The sequence below is a fragment of the Vitis riparia genome, chromosome 7, assembly GCF_004353265.1.
Source record: "Vitis riparia cultivar Riparia Gloire de Montpellier isolate 1030 chromosome 7, EGFV_Vit.rip_1.0, whole genome shotgun sequence".
In the NCBI taxonomy this organism is placed as follows: domain Eukaryota; kingdom Viridiplantae; phylum Streptophyta; class Magnoliopsida; order Vitales; family Vitaceae; genus Vitis; species Vitis riparia.
In genome coordinates, this window is record NC_048437.1 from 6,493,588 (window position 1) to 6,517,036 (window position 23,449).

Below are 23,449 nucleotides of genomic sequence, written 5' to 3' on the forward strand. Positions count from 1 at the left end.
AACTTGAAAGGAATTTGATGTTTGTAATGGAAAAGTAGGACGAATATTTGAAAAGTTTGAAATCATTGCATATGAAACTTTGGTTTTCTTGGATGATGAAGGAAGCTGAGGCCTAACGAGAGTACCCATTAGGATAGAGGAGGATCCTTACCCTACAAAAACTCCCAAGTAAGGAAATCAGGAAGGGAATTCAACTCTCCTTTGATAAATTCAATTTTGAAATCAAAATTTGAAAGTAAAGCTTGCCATCTTGCAAAAATTTGTTTTGAAACTAAATTTTTAACATCTTTTTGTAAAATATCTTTTGCAGCTTTGCAATCAATTTTCAAAAGAAAATTTTTGTTTATCAAATCACTTTGAAATTTTGAAATACATAAAACTATGGATAAAACTTTTTTTTTTGACAGTTGAATAATTTATTTGAGCGTCCAACTAGATCCCTGAATGATATTTAACCATATGCACTTGATTGTTATATTCTTGCTTTAATATGCCTCCATACCCTAAATTAGATGCATCTAATTCTACAATGAGCAATGCATTTGGATAAGGGATGCTAATGCATGGTAAACGTTTGACTATTTGTTTAATTTATTTGACTAAATTAATATGATGTTCAGTCCATACAGGTGCATTTTTCCTAAGTCTTTTGTGTAAAGGTTCACAAATGATTCTCAAATCTTTGAAGTAATCAGAAACATAATTTAAACAACCTAGAAATCTTTGCAATTGTTTTTTTATCTTTTATTTCATCAGGAAATTTGTCATCAAATTCTATTGATCTTTGAATCGGTTTGGTTTTTCCTTGAAAAAATTCATGTCCTAAAAATCTAATTTTTGTTTGAAATAATTTCATTTTTGGAGCAGGACAAGCCATTCCATTTGCTTTAATGACATTGAAAAACTTTTTAAAATGAACAAAATGTTTTTTTAATGAATCAGAAAATACTAAAACATCATCAATGTATACAATTATGAACTGAAAATGAGGATTAAAAATATCATTCATAATATTTTGAAATTCAGAAAGGGCATTCTTGATACCAAAAGGCATGACATTCAATTCATAATGACCAAAAGGGACAGTAAAAGCAGTTTTGTATCTATCTTCTTCTTTGATTTGAACCTGTCAAAATCCTGATTTCATATCAAATTTTAAATAAATTACAGAACTATGAAGTCTTTTGAGTAAATCTTGCTTATTAGGAATAGGGTATCTTATCCATTGTAATACTTTATTTAAAGGTCTATAATTAATGACTAATCTAGGTGCACCTTTTTCTATTTCAATAGCATTTTGAACATAAAAAGCGGCACAACTCCAAGGGGATTTTGAGAATTTCATTAATTTCTTCTTTAATAATGAATCAATTTCTTGTTTACAATATTCTAAAAGTTTTTCATTCATTTGAATAGGTCTAACCTTAGTAGGAATTTCAGATTCATCAAAATTTTGAATGTAAGGTAAACTTATCTCATATTTCTTTCTAGACCAAAAAGCATTTGAAAGATTAGAACAAATTTCATTTTGAAAAATATCTTGAATCTTTTTTTTTTTTTTTTTTGAACTTTATCTTCTAAAAGTTGTTCTTCTACCTTTTTATATTGAATTTCTTTTGATAGAAAATTTATATGAGTTTGTTTTCTTTGAATTAAATTTATCCTTTTATTTATTGAATCACTTTAGACTTGATGTATTTCTTTTTTAGTTAATGGATATATAAAAGGGAAAAATATGGTGTTTCCTAATATTGTAGTTTTGACACCTTCATCATTTACTTGAAAAGGGTAAAGTAATGTAATAAAATGAGTTCCTAAAATTAGGGGTTCAGTCATATTTTGTACTAATATAAATTGAGTTCTAAAACAATAATTATTTTGACATATATGAACATTTTGAAGTTTAAATTCTATTTCTAACTTTCCTTTATTTGTAGCAAAAAGTTTTTGTCCTGTTTTTCCATAATATTTAACGGGAATTAATCTTTCTTGAATACAATTCATATCAACTCCTAAGTCTATTAATGCTACTATTTCTATTTCAAAATCTTCAACTATAAGTTTTACATTTGTATACCATCTTTGAAAATCTATTTTTGATATTTGTGGACCCCGCATTTTCACGTGTGTTCCTACTCGACGGCGTGACTCGCTTTTTTATTTGTTTAGTGAAAATTTGATTTTTAGAAAAATACTTGGAGTCGTCACCACTTATTTTAAATTTTTTTAAAGGGAAAAACAAAATAAGAAAGAAAAACCCTAAGTGTGATTCCTGAAGGAAAAACAGGTCTGTGGAAAACCAAAGTCGGGTTTGGGAGTCAGGTTACTTATTGGGAAGGTACGGTGGTGAGTCGTAGCACCCCTCTAAGCCCGTATACATATGACCTCTACTAAACGAATTAAGGGAATTGTGACAATTAATTAATTAATTATGGATACCAAGAAAAATAATCAATGTACAACTCATAATGAAAATCAATATACACAAAAATAATGATGAAATCTAATTATAAGAATACATAAAATGAATAACAAGAGAATTGTGCAAAAGTGATTTATTGAACTAAAAAAAAATGGTATTAAAAAAAATGGTTTTCAAGAAATTTCAAAGGATTTTATAAAAAGTGATTTTGAATTAATGATTTCAATTTATTTTCAATTAATGATTTGATTCAATTTCATTTGTATTTAATTTTCAAAAAAAAAAAGTTATTTGTACTTATTGTATAAAAAAAATTATTACAAAATTTAGAAAATAATGAATTTTTACAATTTTATTTACAAAAGTATTTTGATTCATTTTCATTTAAAAAAAAATGATTTTTACAAATTATTTAAAACGACATAACTTTATTTGCAAAAGAAATTTTAATTAAAAAGAGAAACAAAGATTTAAATTATCTATTTCTGAAAAACATTTTTAATCCCATTTTAATTCAGGAAAGATAATGCATTTAAAAAAATATTTTTAGACAATTTTATTAAAAATTAATTTTTGGGACAATTTTATTTACGAAACAATTTTTGGACAATGTTATTAAAAACAATTTTTTGAATTCTATTAAAAACAATTCTTTTGGATTTTTCTAAATTCATTTTTCTGAATTTTTATAGATAATAATAAAAAAAACTTTCTTTTATTAAAAATAATATTTTAAAATTATTGTTTTATCAAAACACATTTACTGAATTCTTTCTCATTTAAACAAAATTTCTAGTTTGTTCGATGTTCAACTCTGTACACACTCAATAAATATATACAAATGAATATTTACAAGAACTAATAAAAATAAAATCAAATAAAAGTGGGAAATAAAATATGTACCAAAATAAACTGGGGAGTGTTGTAGAAAGAAAAAGGGAGAAAATGGAGGGGTAAAATGGGAAGAGAGAAGAGGAAAATGGGTAGGAAGAAGAGAAAAAAAATGATAGAAGGTGAGAAGAGCATGTGGTGATGTAGGGGTATGGGGGAGGTATGAGAGGAGAGAGAAATAGTGGGTGGGTGAGGATAGGTGGAAGAGAAAAAGAAAGAGAGAAGAGAGAGGAAAAATAAAATAATAAAAATATAATATAATAATAATAATAATAACAAATAAAATGAATAAAAAAATAAAAAATTATTTACAAAATAATATAAACTAAAAATTAAAAGGTAAGTGGGCCTAAAATAACACATGTAATCGGGATTTAAAATTGGGCTTAAAATTAATGTAAAAATAAAATTGGAACAAATTTTAGGGTCTACAATATTGTATTTATAAATTATTCTATAGGAGTTTGTTTATTAAGTATTATTATTCCTGGAACTTGATTATCAGATGTTTCAGCAAAATCTAATTTATATTGTATTACATTTCTAATTTGTTCATTTTCTTGTTTTATTTGATCTATTTGTTTTTTTATTTTTTGTATTTCTTCTTTCAAGTCTTCAATAGTTATAGGCCTTTGAATCTTTTTGAATCTATTAAAAATTTCATCCATTGAGCATTAAGTAGGTTTAATTTCTTGAGTTTTATTTGAATTTTCCGTGAGAATTAAATATTTTAAGTTTTGTAAATAATTTCTTTGTGTTTCTTCATCTTGAATTATGTCTACAACATCAAAAAATATTTTCTTATCTAGTTTTGAAGATATTACATTTATTGTTTTAATTTTTGTTTTTTTTTCTTTATTTTCTACTTTTGGTGTTTCATTAATTTCTCTTGTTTTTTCTATCTTTGTTGTTGATTTAGTTGATGTTGACGTGGTTTCCTCCACCTCTCCCGGGGCATAAGAAAACAAAATTTGATTAAAGTTTGTTTCACTTGACTCTTCTTGATTTGAGTTTTGTTGATTTAATAATTTTTTATTATGTGGAGAATTTTCTATTGTTTTTCTTAAAGTTAATGTTGCAATTCTTTTAAAGAGTTTCTTAAATTTGAATAACCAAAGAAAAAAAGGAATAGTAATCTTAACTTGTTGCATATATTTTTCACATTGTTTTCTTAAAGCATTTCTAACTTGAGGAGGAACTTGTTGAAAATAATTTCTTTTTGCAATATTTTCAGGAGAAAAATAATTTGATTTAATCAATTCTACTTCAGGAACAAAAAGATTTCTTTTAATATTTCTTTTTCTAATGATATTTATGTTTAAAGGAGGTTTATCATGAGAGAAAATATTTGACTCGGACTCTTCTTCAAAAAGAGGAATTTCTTAAACAAAGTTTGACATATTTTTTAGTTGATTTTCTATTTGATTCAATCCTTCATCTAACTTTAAATTATTAAATTTTATATGATGATGTAGGTGATGATGTAGCTAATGATGCAGGTGAAGAATTTGTAAATTTGATTATCTCATATGAAGAACTTTCTAATTATATGCAGAATTATTTAATGCAGATGCAAAACTATCATGGGCCTAAGAGATCTGGAAGAACTAGTTCTACTTAATTTCATAATAATATTATTCATTGTCACATAAAATAATCACAATTTTATCCTTAATAAATTTAGATAATTTCCTTAACAGGGACCACCATAAGCGGATCAACACGGGACTTATGCTCTTTCTGCCCTTCAAACACTGCTATATTAGGCTGACCAAGCCGTTCATAGGAAATTCAATCCGAACTAGGTCATGACAAAATCAGTGATTAATTACTATTCCAACTCGTAAATATCATTTATTAGAGGGTGCAGGTTATATTAAAGTAGATAGTGAAAAACAAAAAATGTGACAAAAATATGATGAAGAGTAATGGGATTTTTTTATAAGAGTACCGTAATTTTAAAAAATAATTCCTGAAAAAATAATTTTAAATTTATTGTAGTTTTTATCGAGTATGAGAGAAAACATTATTTCCTTTTAAAATCGTCTTTTTGAAAAACAATTTATATATAAAAAAAATCATGTTTTGAATATACTATTTTCTATTTTTTTTTTTTTTTAAATTACACACTATAATTGTCTCTTGAAGAGACGATTTCCTCAAAAAAAAAAAAAAAAAATTGTTTGGGAGAAATTGTCTCTTCAAGAGACCATTTTCTCCCCAAAAAAAATCCAAGTTTCTATTCCCTATAAATTTTTTAATTAATGATATATTTTTAAATAATATATATATATATATATATATATATATATATATATATATATATATATATATATATATATATATATTATAATTATTGAGATATTTATCAACAATAATATTTATAAAATATAAATTATGTTTAATATTTAGATATTGATTTTTTTTATTATTTCTTTGTTGATGGTTCATATGAACAAGATTATTGGTTTTTTGCATTCATGATAATAATTGATTTTTTTTTTTTTTTTATCATGGTTGATGTTTTATTCATTGTTGGGATATTTGTTGATTTTTTTAGTATTTACATGAACATTATTATTGGTTTTCTTATAATGATGCTAATAGGTAACTTTGATTCTTTAATTTTAAAAATATTTGATAATTAAGGATTGACTTGGTGTTTATATTTATGATATTGTGTATTTGACTTTCAAGACTTTTATTTAGATATATAATTTTTGAAAAAATGATTTCTTAATTTTATTTATTCTTTTTTATTTGATTGATTTTATTGAAACCTATAACATTAAAAATTGAAAATAGATAAATAAATAAAAAAAAAACAAATTATATAACAAAATATTTCCTCAAATTTTTTTTTTAAAAAATAGTTAATAATTTCTAATTTTAAGTGTATGAAATTATTTTTAAAAAAAATATTTTATTATTTTTTCAAATTACTTTAGTTGTTTATCATTTGTAATTACTAAATAAAATATTTTAATACATAAATGATTATTATTTCTTTGTAAATTGATTAATACTTAAAAAAAATTATATCTCTTCATGCTGAAAATTTATTAAAAATTTATTTATTGAATAATAAATTAATTTATTTTTCTATATTTGATTCCTTTTATAGTTAAATTTTAAATTAAAGATTAATATTTTTAATTTTAAAATTTATATAATAAAATTAATTTAAAATTAAAATAAAACAAAATTATTTATTTTATAAATAATTATTTAATAAATTAATAACAAATTTGTTCCTTATAAACACATTTTTCACATAAATTTGATAATGATTTTTTAATTACAAAGAAAAAGAAACAAAAAAATATTACATAAATATTATTTATCTTATAAATAAATAAATAAAACAATATCAAAGCAAATTAATTTTATTAGTTATAATTAATCGAATTAATTTAAAGAAAAAATTGAAGATTAAGAAGAAAATATTTTTTAAATCAATATCTAAATATTAAAAATTATTTATATTTTTATAAATATTATTGTTGATAAATATCTCAATAATCATAATTTTTTATATATTAAATTCAGTAAATAAAATTAATTAATTTTATAATATATTTATAATAATTATATTATTAAAAATATATCAACAAAATGAATTAATTTTTTGGAGGAATCTTCTCTTAAAGAGACTATTTCTCAAACAAAATTTTTTTTAAGAGAAAATCATCCCTTGAAGAGATGATTTCTCACAACTTCTTTTTTTTTTTTTTTTTTTTTGAAAAATCGTCTCTTTAGTGTTCAAAATGGTCTCTTTAGTGCCACATAGACACCATGTCATAAAACAATTTTTTTTTTTTTTATCATTTTAGTTGAAGCCTCAGTTGTCAACTGAGGCTTATTTTTAACTAAAGCCGCAGTTGTCAACTAAGGCTTCATAAACTAAAGCCTCAGTTGGGAATTGAGGCTTCATTTTTGAATTAAAGCCGCAGTTGCCAATTGAGGTTTTAGTTAATTTTTTAAAAAAAATTAAAATTTAATTAAAAATGATTAAATTAAAATTTATGATTGAAATTTAAAAAATATACTTAAATAATAAATTATTTATATTTAAACTTAAGAATCTAGTATTACTTCAACAAACATAAATTGATAAATAGAAGATATTATAAATGAATATTTTATTTATTAATAAATTAATAATCTTAAAATAATACATTTATATAACATATAAATAATATATAAAATTGTAGAATTTATTAATTTAAGATATTTAATTTGTTGTTTTTTAAGATATTAATTTATTTGTATTATTAAAAAATTATCTTTATTGAAATAATAGTATATTTTTAAGTCGCAATTGCTAAAAAAAAATATACAATTTTATATATTATTTATGTGTTATATAAATTTATTATTTTAAGATTATTAATTTATTAATGAATAAATATTCATTTATGATATCTTCTATTTATCAATTTATGTTTGTTGAAGTAATACTATATTCTTAAGTTTAAATATAAATAATTTATTTTTTAAATATATTTTTTAAATTTCAATCATAAATTGTAATTTAATAATTTTTAATTAAATTTTAATTTTTTTTAAAAAAAATTAACTAAAGTCTCAGTTGGCAACTGCGGCTTTAGTTCAAAAATGAAGTATCAGTTGGCAACTGAAGTTTCAGTTTAAAAATGAAGCCTCAATTGGCAACTATGGCTTCAGTTCAAAAATGAAGCCTCAGTTGCAACTGAGGCTTCAACTAAAATGATAAATATATATATTTTATGACATGGTGCATATGTGGCACCAAATAGGCCATTTTAAACATAAGTTTCAAAAATTGGCTACATTTTTTTTTAAATAAATGGGCCATTTTGACCCAAAACTCGGTTATGGATGTGAGCAATGTCAAACTTCAAAGTTTTGGGTCAAAATGGCCCATTTAAAAAAAAAAAAAATTGTAACATCTAACCACTTTTTGAAACTTATGTTCAAATTGGCCTATTTGGTGCCACATGGGCGTCATGTCATTAAAAAATATGTTTTTTCGTCATTTTAGTTAAAGTCACAGTTGGCAATTGTAGCTTCATATTTGAACTAAAGCCGTAGTTGGCAACTGCGGCTTCATTTTTTAACTAAAATCGCAGTTGCCAACTGAGGCTTTAGTTAATTTTTTTTTAATTAAAAATTATTAAATTACAATTTATGATTGAAATTTAAAAAATATACTTAAATAATAAATTATTTATATTTAAATTTAAAAATCTAGTATTACTTCAACAAACATAAATTGATAAATAGAAGATATTATAAATGAATATTTTATTTGTTAATAAATTAATAATCTTAAAATAATAAACTTATATAACATATAAATAATATTTAAAATTGTATAATTTATTAATTTAAGATATTTAATTTGTTGTTTTTTAATATTCAATTTCAATCATAAATTGTAATTTAATAGTTTTTAATTAAATTTGAAAGTAAAAAAAATTATAATTGAAATTTCAGTTATCAACTGCGGCTTAAAAGTATACTATTATTTCGATAAAGATGAATTTATCATAATACAATAAATTAATATCTTAAAAAACAACAAATTAAATATCTTAAATTAATAAATTATACAATTTTATATATTATTTATATGTTATATAAGTTTATTATTTTAAGATTATTAATTTATTAATAAATAAAATATTCATTTATAATATCTTCTATTTATCAATTTATGTTTGTTGAAGCAATACTAGTGTAGACCCGGGGATGGGGGCCGGGGGCCCCTTTTCTCCCGGGGAAACCGGCTGCATGGGCATGAAAGGGGCCATGCTGGCTTATGGAGGTGAATAGGAGAGTTGGTGGTGGCTTGCCCAGGAAGGAAAGGAAACTGAGATTTAGAGGAATCCGGGGAGAGACGGAAAGGGGTTTTTTTTTTCGGAGGGGACCTGAGAGGAATTTTTTTAAGAGAAAAAACAGAGATGTGTTGAAGAGGAGGGATGGTTTGCTGATTTCTTGCCGACTTTACAGGAGAGGAATATCTTCAGGTATGATTTATTATGGATTTCACATGTGTTTCAACTAATATGATTCTTTTCTCTCTTCTGTTAGATCTTAAGTTTTATTTCGATTTAGTCCTGATTAGTTTCTTCTTGAGATATATGTAATCATGTCCCGATTTTCATTTAATACTCGTTGGATTTCACTCACTTTCACCTAAGCCCGTTGGTTTAAACATGAAACATGGCTAGCATGGGTTCGTTTTGTCTCGTCCCCTTGTGCTCTGTTTTCGTTGTTTTCCCCTATTCTGGGTATTCATCCATGGTGTGCACTGGATTTCTCACATCCGCCCGGAAATGATGAGGAAGCTGCCATAATTTACACCGAGGTTATTTTCGACATTGATGAAGGTGTTGCTGCATATCGAAGATGATCATGTACGACACAATGCAGAGGAGGATTTGTTAGTTTCAGCATCAGTTTCCGGTTCATCATGGGAGCATTTCCGGAAGCATTGTGATGCAGAAATGCCTTACCTAACAGCTACTTTAGTGAATGCAAATGACAAATCTAATTGTACATTTTGGACCAAGTCAACGGAGTGCATAAGCTCGCTGTTTCCATTGCATTTGCAAGGATCGATCAGGGTGCTCTGACATTGTTTCTTCTCACATTTTATTTTCGCATGGAAGCATGGAAGGCAAGCATGTGCCGCTTATGGACCCTCTTGATCCCTCTGTCCAGAATTCTCTCTTCCCATGCACTATTGACCCATGAAAATGGAGGACAAGTTATCGAAGTGCAACCCTGATCGCGCCTATCTTTTGGGCTTCTCTTCTCGCCTACAAGGAAATGATGAATCGTGAGTATCAACTCAGTGAGGGTACAAGGCTCAACCCACGGGACGGTTAGCATTGGTTAAGTGGGATCTATCAAGATCCAATCTATATACTCTTCGACATCTTCCATTGGACGGGCATATAAAAGCATCATCTGAGCCTATCATTCTGACAAAATCACTCCTCCGTACCCACAAGCGAGACCAACACCACCCACTGTCATCCATAATATCCATCTCCATGCTACTGTCCTTTCTCACCTGCTCTCCGTCCTTCATGTATTTCCTTCCCCATTTGGCTGCCACCTTCAACCTTTTCTCTCTCTAACCACCACATCTATTTCATACTTGCATGCATGAAGCCCCATGCACAAGGCCCACCTCCACCCAGCTCCATTTTCAACCTCCATACCCATCTTACCCTCTTTCATGCTCACGGTACCCATTGCTGGCTGCCCATTCCACTCATCATGCCCGTTTCCTTCAATGATCATACCCGTTGCAGCACCTTCACCTCACCACCTTCCCTAACTGCACCACCAATCCCTTTTCTCTCTCTAAGTCATCTCCCAACACCCACTAAACTCATTTTCTTACTGATAATGGAGACACATCCCTACACCAGCTTGAGAACCTTTGCATACGCTACACCCAAAACGGAGCACCATGGTGTGCTGAAATTCCACATTTCGGAAAGACATCATTGCTGGCATTGATGGAATGTGTATTTTCAATGGGCTCATTGCAACTGCCATTGCCTAGGGTTTTGAGAAGAATGCCATCAGCCACACGTTGATTTATATACGAGGACTATGCAATAGGCTATATTTCTAGGTCAACCTACCATGCATTATTTTTTTATATATTGGTTTTCTAAGTGGGATTTTCTTCCGAGGAAAGTTGTTGGGCAGCCCATACACGGCCACTTTTGCATGCCCCGTTCCTTTTATTTTATTTTATTTTATTTTATTATTGTATATGTCAAAATCAAGACTCTTCAAGTTTTAGTTTTCAAATTTTTTATTTTTTTACTCCGTTTTTTTTAAGTTCTTCAAAACTCCGACTCTTGGACGTAATTTTTTAAAAAAAAAATCAATCTTTAAATAATTTTTTCAAAAATTGAACTTCTGAATTTAATTTTCAATTTTAAAAATTCCAAGTTTTACACCCACTTATTTCATCTTTCTTGTTTTCGTGATTATTATTATTTCATATCTATTTATTTATTTCTTTTAAAAAAAAAATTCAATCATTAAAATTCAATTCTTCAAAAAAACCTGACTTCCTAAATTAATTTTCAATCTCAAATATTCGATTATTCACTTTCATCCATTTAATTATTATTCTTGTTATTATTATTATTACTCCGTATTTATTTATTTAATTCTTTAAAAAAAAACCCAATCATTAAAATTCAATTAGTCAAAAAACCTGACTTCCTAAATTAATCTTCAATCTCAAATATTTGACTATTCACTTTCATCTGTTTAAATATTATTCTTGTTATCATTATTATTATTTTATATTTATTTATTTATTTTCTTTTAAAAATCTCATTCCCTAAAAGCCCAATTCTTCAAAAATCTAATGCTCTTATTAAATTTTCAATCTCAAAATTTCCACTATTCAATTTCATTGTTTAAATATTATGTTTGTTAATTATCATTATTATTTCTCATGTATTTATTTATCATCTTTTAAAAATCTCATTCCCTAAAGCCCAATTTTTCAAAAATCTAATGTCCTAATTAAATTTTCAATCTCAAAATTTCCACTATTCAATTTCATTTGTTTAAATATTATGTTTGTTAATTATTATTATTATTCCTCATGTGTTTATTTATCCTCCTTTAAAAATCTTATTCCTTAAAGCCCAATTCTTCAAAAATCCAATGTCCTAATTAAATTTTCAATCTCAAAAATTCTACTATTCATCTTTATTCGCCTAAATATTATTCTCGTTAATTAGTATTATTATCTCATATTTATCTATTTATTTCAATAATTAAAGTCCAGTTCTTCAAAAACCCAACGTCCAAATTTAATTTCCAATATCAAAAACTCCACTGTGCACATTCAGCTGTTTAATGATTATTTTCGTTATTAATGTTTTCTCATCCATTTATTTTTTCACTTGTTCATATATTAAAGATCTCATCTCTAAATAATCTCTTAAATTTTCAAATCTCTAAGTTTAATCTCCAATCTCTAAAATTCTATTTTTCGCAGCTTTCTTAATCTTTATTATTTTGCCATCGTTATTATTCCATTCATTTACTTATTCACTCATCCACCTATCCACTTATTTAAAATCTCCCCTCTAAATAATTCTTCAAATTTCCAAATCTCTAAATTCAACTCCCAATTTCCAGAATTCCCATCTTTGTAATCATTTATCCATACTTTCGCTATTTTGTTCATTTATTTATTCACTGGTTAATTTAGTTAAAATTTCATCCCTAAATAATTCTTTAAATTTTCGATCCATAAGTTCAATTTCCAATTTTCAAAATTCTAACTTTCACAAATTATTTATCCAGTCATTATTATTTCGTCATTATTATTATTCCATTCATTTATTTATTCACTTATTCATTTATTTAAAATTCCGTCTTTAAATAATTCTTCAAATTTTCGATTTCCAAATTTAATTATCTGAAACTCCAATTTTCCAATTTCCGAACTTAATTATCAGTTTCCAATATCTTAATTCTCGCATTTCTTCCGTTACTTATTTATTATTATCATTTTATCCATTCATTTCTAAAAATTCTACCTCTGAATGATCCCCAAGATTTCCAATTTTTTATAATTCGATTTCATGGTTTCTACTTCTCCAATGATTTTCAATTCTGGTTTCCTTCAAAATTTAATTTCCAATATCCCAATTTTCGTAACTTTATCCCGAACTCTCAAATAATTTTTAAGGTTCCAATCTCTTTCAAATTCAACTTCTAAAAAAAAACTCATTCTTACATTTAATTTCTAAAAATCATATTTTCAAATAACCTCTAAAACTCCAATTTTCAAATAAACTTCAAAAATCCAGTTTTTCCTCGAGCATTTTTAATTTCTGTTTGCCGATGTATGTGATAGGTTTCGTGCTTTTTTTTTTATTGTACACTGACCCCATTTTTATGATAACGCATTACTCGTTCATAACCCAGGTACGCATCCACTCTCTTTCTAGTCATTCTCTGTGCACGTTTTGATTCCCATATGTGCATGATCGATTTGAGTATCCATTGATTTTCCTATTGATTGCTATGTCAGCTTCATTTTATTGGTAGAGACCCGACTTTAGGGACTTAGAGAGGTGCTACGGTTTTTACCGTACCTTCCCAATAAGTAACCTGACGTCTGAGCCCGATCCGGTTTTTCATAGACCACCTTTTCCAAAATAAGGAGTCGCACTTAGAGTTTTCTTTCTTATTTTGTTATCCTTTAAAAATAAAACAAAAATAAGTGGCGACTCCAAGTCATTTTTCTTAATCAATAAAATCATTTTTCAAAAATAAAAAATCGAGCTCGCCATCGAATGGGAAACGCATGAGCCGAAATGCGGGATCCACAACTAGATTTTTAAATTTAAATATAAATAATTTATTATTTAAGTATATTTTTTAAATTTTAATCATAAATTGTAATTTAATCATTTTTAATTAAATTTTAAATTTAAAAAAAATTAACTACGGTCTCAATTGGCAACTACGATTTTAATTCAAAAATGAAGTCGTAGTGAGCAATTGCGGTTTTAGTTCAAAAATAAAATCGCAATTACCAACTAAGCTTTAATTCAAGTATAAAGCCTCAGTTATCAACTGCGACTTTAAGTAAAATAATAAAAAATATATATTTTTTAATGATACGACGTATACGCGGTGTGCCAATTTGAACATAAGTTTAAAAAATAAGTGTGATGTTACAACTTTTTTAAAAAATTGGCCATTTTGACCCAAAAACGTGACATGAAACCAATAACTTTCATCTTCAAAGTTTTGATCCGGTCGTTCTTTTCCTTTCCATCTCTCTCTTACCTCACTGGCTACGTCAGCCCACACAAACAGACCCCCAACTGCTACTCTATAAATTGCTCAACCCCCAACTGGAACACAACTCAGTACCCATTTTTCCTTTCATATCTCTCTCTCTTCAGTCTCATTCTCTCCATCATTTCTCTCTCTATATATATAGCTAGCTTTATTCATCATCCTCGATCTGATCATCCAGGCAAGAAAAGCAAATGGCAAAATCTGCAGAGCAAGAGCACCCCACCAAGGCCTTTGGATGGGCAGCAACTGACACATCTGGAGTCCTCTCTCCCTTCAAATTCTCCAGAAGGTCTTCGCATCTTCCACCTTGTTTTGTTGTATAGAAAATAAAAGAAAGTGTCATTTCTTCCCTCATTTGATTAGCTCTTTTCACAGGCTTTTAACCTTAACTTTATTGCATGAACTTCGATTCATAGGTGAAAGTAAAAGGGTGAATCTATTCATATCATAGATGATGATTGGGTTGTGGGGTCTTTTCATTATGATGATGGGGTTGTGTAAAAACTAAAAACCCAAAATCTGATGTTTTTGCAGGGAAACAGGAGAAAAAGACGTAAGGTTCAAGGTGCTGTATTGTGGAATATGTCACTCCGATCTACACATGGCCAAGAATGACTGGGGCATGTCCACCTACCCTATAGTTCCCGGGTATGAGCATACTGACATTTCTCTTTTCTTTCTTCTCCACGCAATTTTCTTTCTATTTTCTCCTTATTCCCAGTATAGCTTCCGGCAACTATTTTTTGATCCATTCCCGTCGTTTTCTTAAAATGGGCATTAAACGTGTCCATTTTTCTAAAAATCATGATTATTGTTAGAAATCACCTTCCAAGGGTGGTGGTTAATATTTCGATTACCACCTGCTTTTAAGACGGTCCGCTTTCATGCCAAAAAAGTATGAAACTTATGGCTTGCCTTCCCACAGCATGCAATAAATTCAAAAGAGGCACATGTTAGGCAACCAAGCCCCTCACCATTTTGTCTTTTACAGCACAGATATGGGTTTCAGCAAAATCCCATTGGCATTTAAAAGTCCATACCATGATACACATCCTAATAGCCATTTAATGAATTGAAGCACACATTTAACATCCATGAAAACCGATTTGGTGACTGCAGACATGAGATTGTGGGCATAGTGACAGAGGTGGGAAGCAAGGTCGAAAAGTTCAAAGTAGGAGACAGAGTTGGAGTGGGGTGCGTGGTTGGAGCTTGTCACTCTTGTGATATCTGTGACAATGATCTAGAGAATTACTGCCCCAAAATGATATTCACCTACAGTGCCCCTTACCATGATGGAACCACCACATATGGAGGCTACTCAGATGTCATGGTTGCTGAGGAGCGCTATGTGGTTCGTATCCCAGACAACCTTCCTCTTGATGCCGGTGCTCCTCTCCTATGTGCTGGGATCACAGTGTACAGCCCCTTGCAACATTTTGGACTCACCAAACCTGGAATGCACATCGGTGTGGTTGGCCTAGGTGGACTGGGACATGTAGCTGTAAAGTTTGCCAAGGGTTTTGGGGTTAAGGTGACTGTGATCAGTACTTCCCCTAGCAAGAAGAAGGAAGCCATAGAACACCTTGGTGCCGACTACTTTCTAGTCAGCCGCGACCCAGATCAGATGCAGGTAGGTAAACTTGAGTATATCCTGTGCCTGTGTTACAGATTGTCTAACTTGGTTAATTCTATTGTTTGTAATAGATTCGTTGATATTATGTACTTGAATTTCTGCAGGCTGCCATGGGCACAATGGATGGCATCATTGATACAGTCTCTGCTGTTCACCCTCTTCTTCCATTGATCGGTTTGTTGAAATTTCAAGGGAAGCTCGTTATGGTTGGTGGACCAAGTAGGCCGCTTGAGCTACCAGTCTTTCCTTTGCTTATGGGTAAGCAATCTATGAGTCCTTGAGTAATAACTTGTTCTGGTGGAAGCAAAAATCGAATTAAAGATAGCTTATAGTACTTGTCTAAAAATAATCCATTTTTCAAAATCTATTTGTATCCACAGTTTTGGATGAACAATCAATCCAAGGAAATTAAAAAACTAATGAAACTCAAATAAGTATAGCTAACAGGAATTTGAATGACAGGGAGGAAGGTAGTAGCTGGAAGCTGTACAGGAGGGATGAAGGAGACACAGGAAATGATTGATTTTGCGGGGAAACACAACATAACTGCAGATGTTGAGGTTATTCCAATGGACTATGTGAACACTGCCATGGAGCGACTGGAGAAAGCCGATGTTAGGTACCGCTTCGTAATTGACATTGGTAACACCTTGAAATCAGCCTAAGATAAGATAAGCTAGCTGGCACAATAATTCATTGTCCTCGAGCTATCGACTTGCGGCCAAATGAAGATTGAAACTGAGTGGTTTTAGTTCGTTTAATTCAACCATATATGTACTTTTCTGTATGGTGTTTGAATCATGGCTTCATATTGTACTCTATATAACCTTATCTTTAATAATATTAAAATATTTGATTTTTTTTATTCAATTGAAAATAACTCATTAACATCAATTAACATAACTACACTAAATTTATTGATAAAAAAATTCATTTTAGTTATGTTGATTAATATCAATGTACTTTTAGTTGAATAGAAAAAATCAAATATTTTGGTTTTTTCTATTCAGTCAAAAAACAAATATCACTTAAATATAATACTGATAAAACAACAACCAAATACAAATTAGATAGAAGAAGTAAGGTTTACTAATGAGCCATATAACTAAAAATAACTAAATTAATCATTTTTAGGTACAATTTAATAATTACAATTAAATGAGTTTTATAATTGTAATAATTTTATTAGTAAGGTTTACTAATAATTTTAATATAAAATTTAATAATTTAAAATAAATAGAAAAATTTATTAAAAGAGTTTTATAATTTTTAGGTACAATTTTTGTCAATAATTTTAACAACTTCATTAATTTCATTAATATGTTTTAGCAAATTATTCTAAAAATTGTAATAAAAAAATGTTACAATTAAATAGAAAATTTCAAGGGGGTTTTTCTTTTCACAATAACTAAAAGAAATGGCAAATTAAGTTGATATTATGCCATGAGTACGAGAGCCTTAAAAATATAATTTAATTATTAAATAAATAACATATTATGGAACTCATCTAATAATCATATCATATTTAATAATCAAGTCAAATTAGGTTTTATTTGAATCAATATAATTAACTTCTTAAAATCATTTATTATGACTCAATTAATCTCTTTATTTAAAATCAAATTTTAAATTAATAAAATGGGAATTAAATAAGTTATAATTACAATCAAGCTAATTAGCACAATTATTAAATATATCAATTTTGATCAAATTCTTATTGCACACATTGATATTAAAAACATTATATTTATTAAATAAGTTATGTAGGTGGATACAAATTTCATTAACCAAAACCAGCAAACCACATATCAAGTTTGAATTATGTGAAGGTTCTCGCATCAAATTTTATCATATCTAATATCAGCTAACCAGCTGATATTAGTGGTCAGAAAAATATGATGATGGTAAAAGCCCTGGTGCGGCTGCAGGGAAAAAGAAAAGGCCGGAATTCTCCGGAAATGGCGTGACAGACGAGCAATTTAGTACGGTAACTTCAAGCCCGCCATTCAGGAGTCTGTAACAGTCTTACCTGACCTACTACGTCAGGGATGACTTACCAACCTCCTACGTCAGGGCTGACAAACCCCCCCACCGGCTACTATAAATTAGGAATTTAAGGAAATTCCAACATAGCGGAGGTTCGTCCAAGACCTAAACATTGAACACATGAAGAATAATCCTAAAATTTGAACAGTATTCATTATTCATAGAGACCTTTATCCATTTAAAAACTATGTGTGATCTTTAGTCATTGCTTCTACCATTAATTATTTCAAATAAAGCTTAGAAAAAGGATGAGCCGCCGGGTTGGTCGCTAATCACATCTTATGGCCTCCTTGTGCTTTAAATAATTAAAATTTAGATAAAATTTATAATCAAGTCAGAACAGACCAACCCATTCCTCCATTTTTATGTTTTTCAACATTCAAGGAGATAAGATAGCCGGCATGAACACGATGTTTTTGGGTTTTTACCACTTTGGTCATTGTATATTAATTTATTTTAATATTCTCTTACATTAATTATTAAAGAATGCATGATAAAAATCTATTTTCTTTAAAATAAATATAAAAATAATCCTATGATAGTTTAGTTTAGATCACATCGCTGTTTTTAACCTATTTGCTATGTTCATAGTACTGGACGGTCAACTAATTCAAACAAAGAAAAAAAAATGTCAATTCTTTAATCTTGTTGTGGAATCATCGTCTGTCTTGCATTTTGACAAGACATCATGATCTAAAGAAAAGTGTATGAAATCTTTCCCGGGTCGAATAATGCTTATATTTTTTTTCATATCCTCCTTTTTTTTGGGGCCTGGGGCCCTCGTTCTTATCTTTTTTAAATATCCAATGCTTGGATCATCTATTATGTCAGCCAAGCTGTGTGGTGTACAGTGTACTACTTTGCCAGAGGAACACCCGGTGAAAGCTTTTGGATGGGCGGCTAGAGATCAATCTGGGCATCTGTCTCCCTTTAAGTTCTCTAGAAGTTATATGTTTTTAAGGCATTAAAATCTTGCTCTATCTTTTCTGAATCAGATTATTTTCCTGAAATTGTTTGGTTCATGGTTACTGAAATATGGGGACTGAACTGAAATTCGTTCACTAAAGACAAGTCTGCGGTCAAATGGCCCTTCAGGGCTGTTTAGACCGCCTGCTTTGGCAGCTTTTGAAACCCAAACCCCATTCGTTTGGCCAAAAATATAATCTGTTTAGACCTATTTTGAAATCATGCCACAAAGAGTTGATAGAAGTTATGAAAAATCTCAAATTTCTAACCCCACCTCTCCGGTAACTTATTTTGATAATCAAGCCGAATTAGGTTTTGTTTGAATCAATATAATTAACTTCTTAAAATGATTTATTTATAACTCAAATTAATCTCTTTATTTAAAATCAATTTTTAAATTAATAAAATGTGAATTAAATAAGCTATAATTATAATCAAGTTAATTAGTACAATTATTAAATATATCAATTTTAATCAAATTCTTATTGCACAGATTGATATTAAAAACATTATATTTATTAAATAAGTTATGTAAATGGATACAAGTTTCACCTAAACCTAATTATACTTAACCAGAACCAGTAAACAACATATCAAGTTTGAATTATGAGAAGGTATCTTGCATCAAATTTTATTATATCTAACTTGAAGAGAGGACCCGACTAGGCACACCCAAATCACGGTCTCCAGCACCAAAAGGCAGCCTGAAGCCCCATTTGTTGGGCTTGGGTCGGGTGGGTCGGTTGAAATTGCATAGCTGCAGCTGACATTAGTAGTCAGAAAAATATGATGGTAAAAACCGAGGCAAAATGATAACTAAATGTCGTGCCGGAATTCTCCGGAAATGGCGTGACAGCCAAGCAATTTAGTACTTAAACATCGAGCCCGCCATTCAGGAGTCTGTAGCAGTCTTACTTAACCTACTACGTCAGGGCTGACTCACTAAACCTACTACGTCAGGGCTGACAAACCACCACACCCCCCCCCCCCCCCCCCCCCCACCTCCTTTTGCTACTATAAATTTCTCTATCTGCCTGCAATCCCTTCATCGTCTCCTCTCTGAGTACTCTAATTTCTTTTCTCCGGCTGCTTCAACAAGCTTCACACAGAATTTCTCATCCAGAAAAGAGAAGAAAATGGCAAAATCACTAGAGCAGGAGCACCCCACCAAGGCCTTTGGATGGGCAGCCTCTGACCCATCTGGCGTCCTCTCCCCCTTAAAATTCTCCAGAAGGTTTTTGCAACTTCTACCTTTTTTTTGTTGTACAGACAGATAAGAGAAAATGATGTCTGTTCTCGTTTCATTTCTTAGTTACAATATGATCTGCATTTTTCTCATGCAAGAAATCGTAATGTTTTGCATGATTTCAATTTAAAGGTGAAACAAGAAGGCATGAATGCTGATCATGGATTCTCTTTCATTGTGGGGTTTTGCAGGGCAACCGGGGAAAAGGACGTAAGGTTCAAGGTGCTCTACTGTGGAATATGTCACTCCGATCTACACATGCTCAAGAATGAATGGGGCTTTTCCACCTACCCTCTTGTTCCTGGGTATGTTCCCTGTTCTGTTTCCCCCCTCGCAATTTTCTTTCCAACCTTTTCCTTGTTGATCCTTGTATGAGTATCTACAATGGCATACAAAGATCCAAAGCTTAAAAAGGTGTAGATTGATCAATATGGGATTCAGAGTGAGCTCCTAGTTTTCATTGACATAACATTCGAATAAACAATAGAAGATTGTCAATTAGGAATGTTAAGCCAAATTAGAAGACAATTTTAGATGGAGAAAAGAAATGGTACAATCTTTTACCGGAACTATGAAACATTTCGTATCTGAAAAACTTAAAGAGTAAAATACATGTGATTTAACATTCTTTGAATTTAATGTTCATATTTCTTACTGCTTTTTAAGTTTCAACTTCTTGTACTGGAGTCCACTTTAAGCCCCAAAGTTTCAGTCTTGTGGCTTTCTTTTCAAGGACAGACATTAGGAAAGCTACTTGTTTCAAAGTGCCCTATTTCATTTTCAAAGAGCAAGAGGTTGATCGCCTCCATAGATAATATTATCAAACTATCTTTTTCATAAACTATATATTTTCCTTAATGACACATCTAATACCCATAAAAGCTGAATTGGGCAATGCAGGCATGAGATTGTAGGCATCGTGACAGAGGTTGGAAGCAAGGTGGAAAAGTTTAAAGTAGGAGATAAAGTTGGTGTTGGGTGTATGGTTGGAGCTTGCCACTCTTGTGATAATTGTGCTAATGATCTAGAGAATTACTGCCCCAAAAATATATTAACCTATGGTGCCACTTACTATGATGGAACCACCACATATGGAGGCTACTCGGATGTCATGGTTGCTGAGGAGCGCTATGTGGTTCGATTCCCGGACAACCTCCCTCTTGATGCCGGTGCTCCTCTCCTATGTGCTGGGATCACAGTGTACAGCCCCTTGCAACATTTTGGATTCACCAAACCTGGAATGCACATAGGTGTGGTTGGCCTAGGTGGGCTGGGACATGTAGCAGTGAAGTTTGCTAAGGCTTTTGGGGTTAAGGTGACAGTGATCAGTACTTCCCCTAGCAAGAAGAAGGAAGCCACAGAACACCTTGGTGCTGACTCCTTTCTAGTCAGCCGCGACCCGGATCAGATGCAGGTAACTTGAGTATGCTGTGGCGGTATTACAGTTTTTGTAACTTCTTTGGTGGTTCTTTAGTTTATAATAGATTTCTGAACTTGGATTTTTATAGGCTGCCATGGGCACAATGGATGGCATCATTGATACAGTCTCTGCAGTTCACCCTCTTCTTCCTTTGATTGGTTTGCTGAAATCTCATGGGAAGCTAGTTATGGTTGGTGCACCAAATAGACCACTTGAGCTGCCAATCTTTCCTCTGCTTATGGGTAAGCAAATTACTCCCCCAAATCTCTGCAGTACTTCACTAAGAATAATGGTCCATTTGAAAAATCCGTTTGTATCCACAATTTTGTGTGCAACAATTAATATGAGAAAAAAAAAGGGTTAACTCAAATCCGTGGGAAAGTATAACTAACCGGAATTTGAACGACAGGGAGAAAGATAGTGGCTGGAAGCAATATTGGAGGGATGAAGGAGACACAGGAAATGATTGATTTTGCGGGGAAACACAACATAACTGCAGATGTTGAGGTTGTTCCAATGGACTATGTAAACACTGCACTGGAGCGACTGGAGAAAGCCGATGTCAGGTACCGCTTCGTGATCGACATTGGCAACACGCTGAAAGCTGCCTAGGACAAGGTAGCTAGCGTAATAATTTAGTCTCATGAGCAATTGACTTGCGGCCGGATGAAGGTTGAAATTGAGTGGTTTCAGTTCGCTTAATTCAATTGTGTACTTTTCTGTATGGTATTGTACCCTATCTATATATTATTAAAGATATATAGATTTTGAAAGTGAAAGAAGAATATCTGAATATTTTTATTAAAAATCTAGTGTTCTCGTCTTATGTCAAATTTTAGCATAGGAGCATGTAGATGTTTTTTTATCACATGGCATGGGAATTGCTTTCAATTCGTGACTATACTAATCTTAATTAAAAGGATTTGGTGATTATAAAATATGAAAATGGAAACTTTTACATTATTGGATTCTTAATTTCGTAGAGTTTTAAAGCTTTTTTATTTAATATTAATATTATTTGCATGTAACCTTGCCCTTTAGTTTAATTTTGATTATTTTACAATTAAACATTAAACTTTTTTAATAAAATGTTTGCTTAAGTGATCGATAATTGAAAATAGGTTAGCAAAAACTAAAGTTTGGAAAACAAAATTAAAAATGAATTGTCAAGTTGAATTTCCCCTACCATGTGAATTTGTATCCTATCTTATGCTTGTCAATCAAATCTCAAACACCGTTTCTAAATCCTTAAGGGGGTTTATATTGGTTTCTATATGGACTTAAGTGACTTAAGTCCAACCTGGACTTAGACCACTTAATCTAATTCACTTAGATCTTAATGAATTAATTAGGTATTGAGTTCTAATTAATTAATTAGTTTAGTCCAAAAAGGTCATTCCTAAGATCTAGTACGACTTTACATTTTTACCAAAACATACTTATACACACATTTAAATTAAGAACCAAAAAAAAAACTCAACGAAAGTGTCACTGTGGAATATAAGCTCGAGCAATGGCAATTGGGACTCATGGAAAAATATTGGCTCATTTGGAATCCAACTCTAAAATTAACTCAACATCTTATTATAAAGAGTCAATTGTATTATAATATCTTGTAATATTAAAACGAGACAAAACTCAAGTTTATGACCTACTATCCACGACATTCAGATTTTCCATGAATTGGTATATGTTACCTAATAAGATATGTGCTATCAATCTCTGAAGATTAACTCTTAAATCCTTAAGTTACATTTGCTCGTATTATGTGATCAACTAATATATTCCAACTTACAAAAAACATATGTCAATTTTTAATCAAAAAATTATTATTGTCATAGTTTTCTTAATCACATATTCTTATAATCATCCAAGATGACACGTTGCCTCAATCTAGTGAGATATCATGGTGTCCCTATCAAGAATACTTGTTATCGCATACCTTAATCAATAGGCTCAATTCATAAG

At 30.0% G+C, this 23,449-nt stretch overlaps 2 protein-coding genes across 2 annotated transcripts; both read left to right on the plus strand.

Moving 5' to 3' along the window:
- Positions 1 to 14,244: 14,244 nt before the first annotated feature.
- On the plus strand, positions 14,245 to 16,654 carry LOC117918383 (probable mannitol dehydrogenase). The gene is made up of 5 exons (XM_034834998.1): positions 14,245 to 14,456; positions 14,702 to 14,815; positions 15,287 to 15,800; positions 15,908 to 16,061; positions 16,266 to 16,654. The coding sequence occupies exons 1-5, from the start codon at positions 14,359 to 14,361 to the stop codon at positions 16,466 to 16,468; spliced, it is 1,083 nt and encodes a 360-aa protein (XP_034690889.1). The 5' UTR covers positions 14,245 to 14,358; the 3' UTR covers positions 16,469 to 16,654.
- A 3,207-nt stretch (positions 16,655 to 19,861) lies between these two features.
- Positions 19,862 to 22,260, plus strand: LOC117918382 (probable mannitol dehydrogenase). Its single transcript, XM_034834997.1, has 5 exons — positions 19,862 to 20,049; positions 20,253 to 20,366; positions 20,962 to 21,475; positions 21,570 to 21,723; positions 21,891 to 22,260. The coding sequence occupies exons 1-5, from the start codon at positions 19,952 to 19,954 to the stop codon at positions 22,091 to 22,093; spliced, it is 1,083 nt and encodes a 360-aa protein (XP_034690888.1). The 5' UTR covers positions 19,862 to 19,951; the 3' UTR covers positions 22,094 to 22,260.
- The last annotated feature ends 1,189 nt before the right edge of the window (positions 22,261 to 23,449 follow it).

Excerpts from the sequence above, each read along its gene's own strand:
- LOC117918383 (XM_034834998.1), top strand. The coding sequence starts at position 14,359 with ATGGCAAAATCTGCAGAGCAAGAGCACCCCACCAAGGCCTTTGGATGG. Across the intron at positions 14,816-15,286 it reads ACCTACCCTATAGTTCCCGG|ACATGAGATTGTGGGCATAG; the intron begins GTATGAGCATAC and ends TGGTGACTGCAG. Across the intron at positions 15,801-15,907 it reads GCGACCCAGATCAGATGCAG|GCTGCCATGGGCACAATGGA; the intron begins GTAGGTAAACTT and ends GAATTTCTGCAG.
- LOC117918382 (XM_034834997.1), top strand. The coding sequence starts at position 19,952 with ATGGCAAAATCACTAGAGCAGGAGCACCCCACCAAGGCCTTTGGATGG. Across the intron at positions 21,476-21,569 it reads GCGACCCGGATCAGATGCAG|GCTGCCATGGGCACAATGGA; the intron begins GTAACTTGAGTA and ends GGATTTTTATAG. Across the intron at positions 21,724-21,890 it reads AATCTTTCCTCTGCTTATGG|GGAGAAAGATAGTGGCTGGA; the intron begins GTAAGCAAATTA and ends TTTGAACGACAG.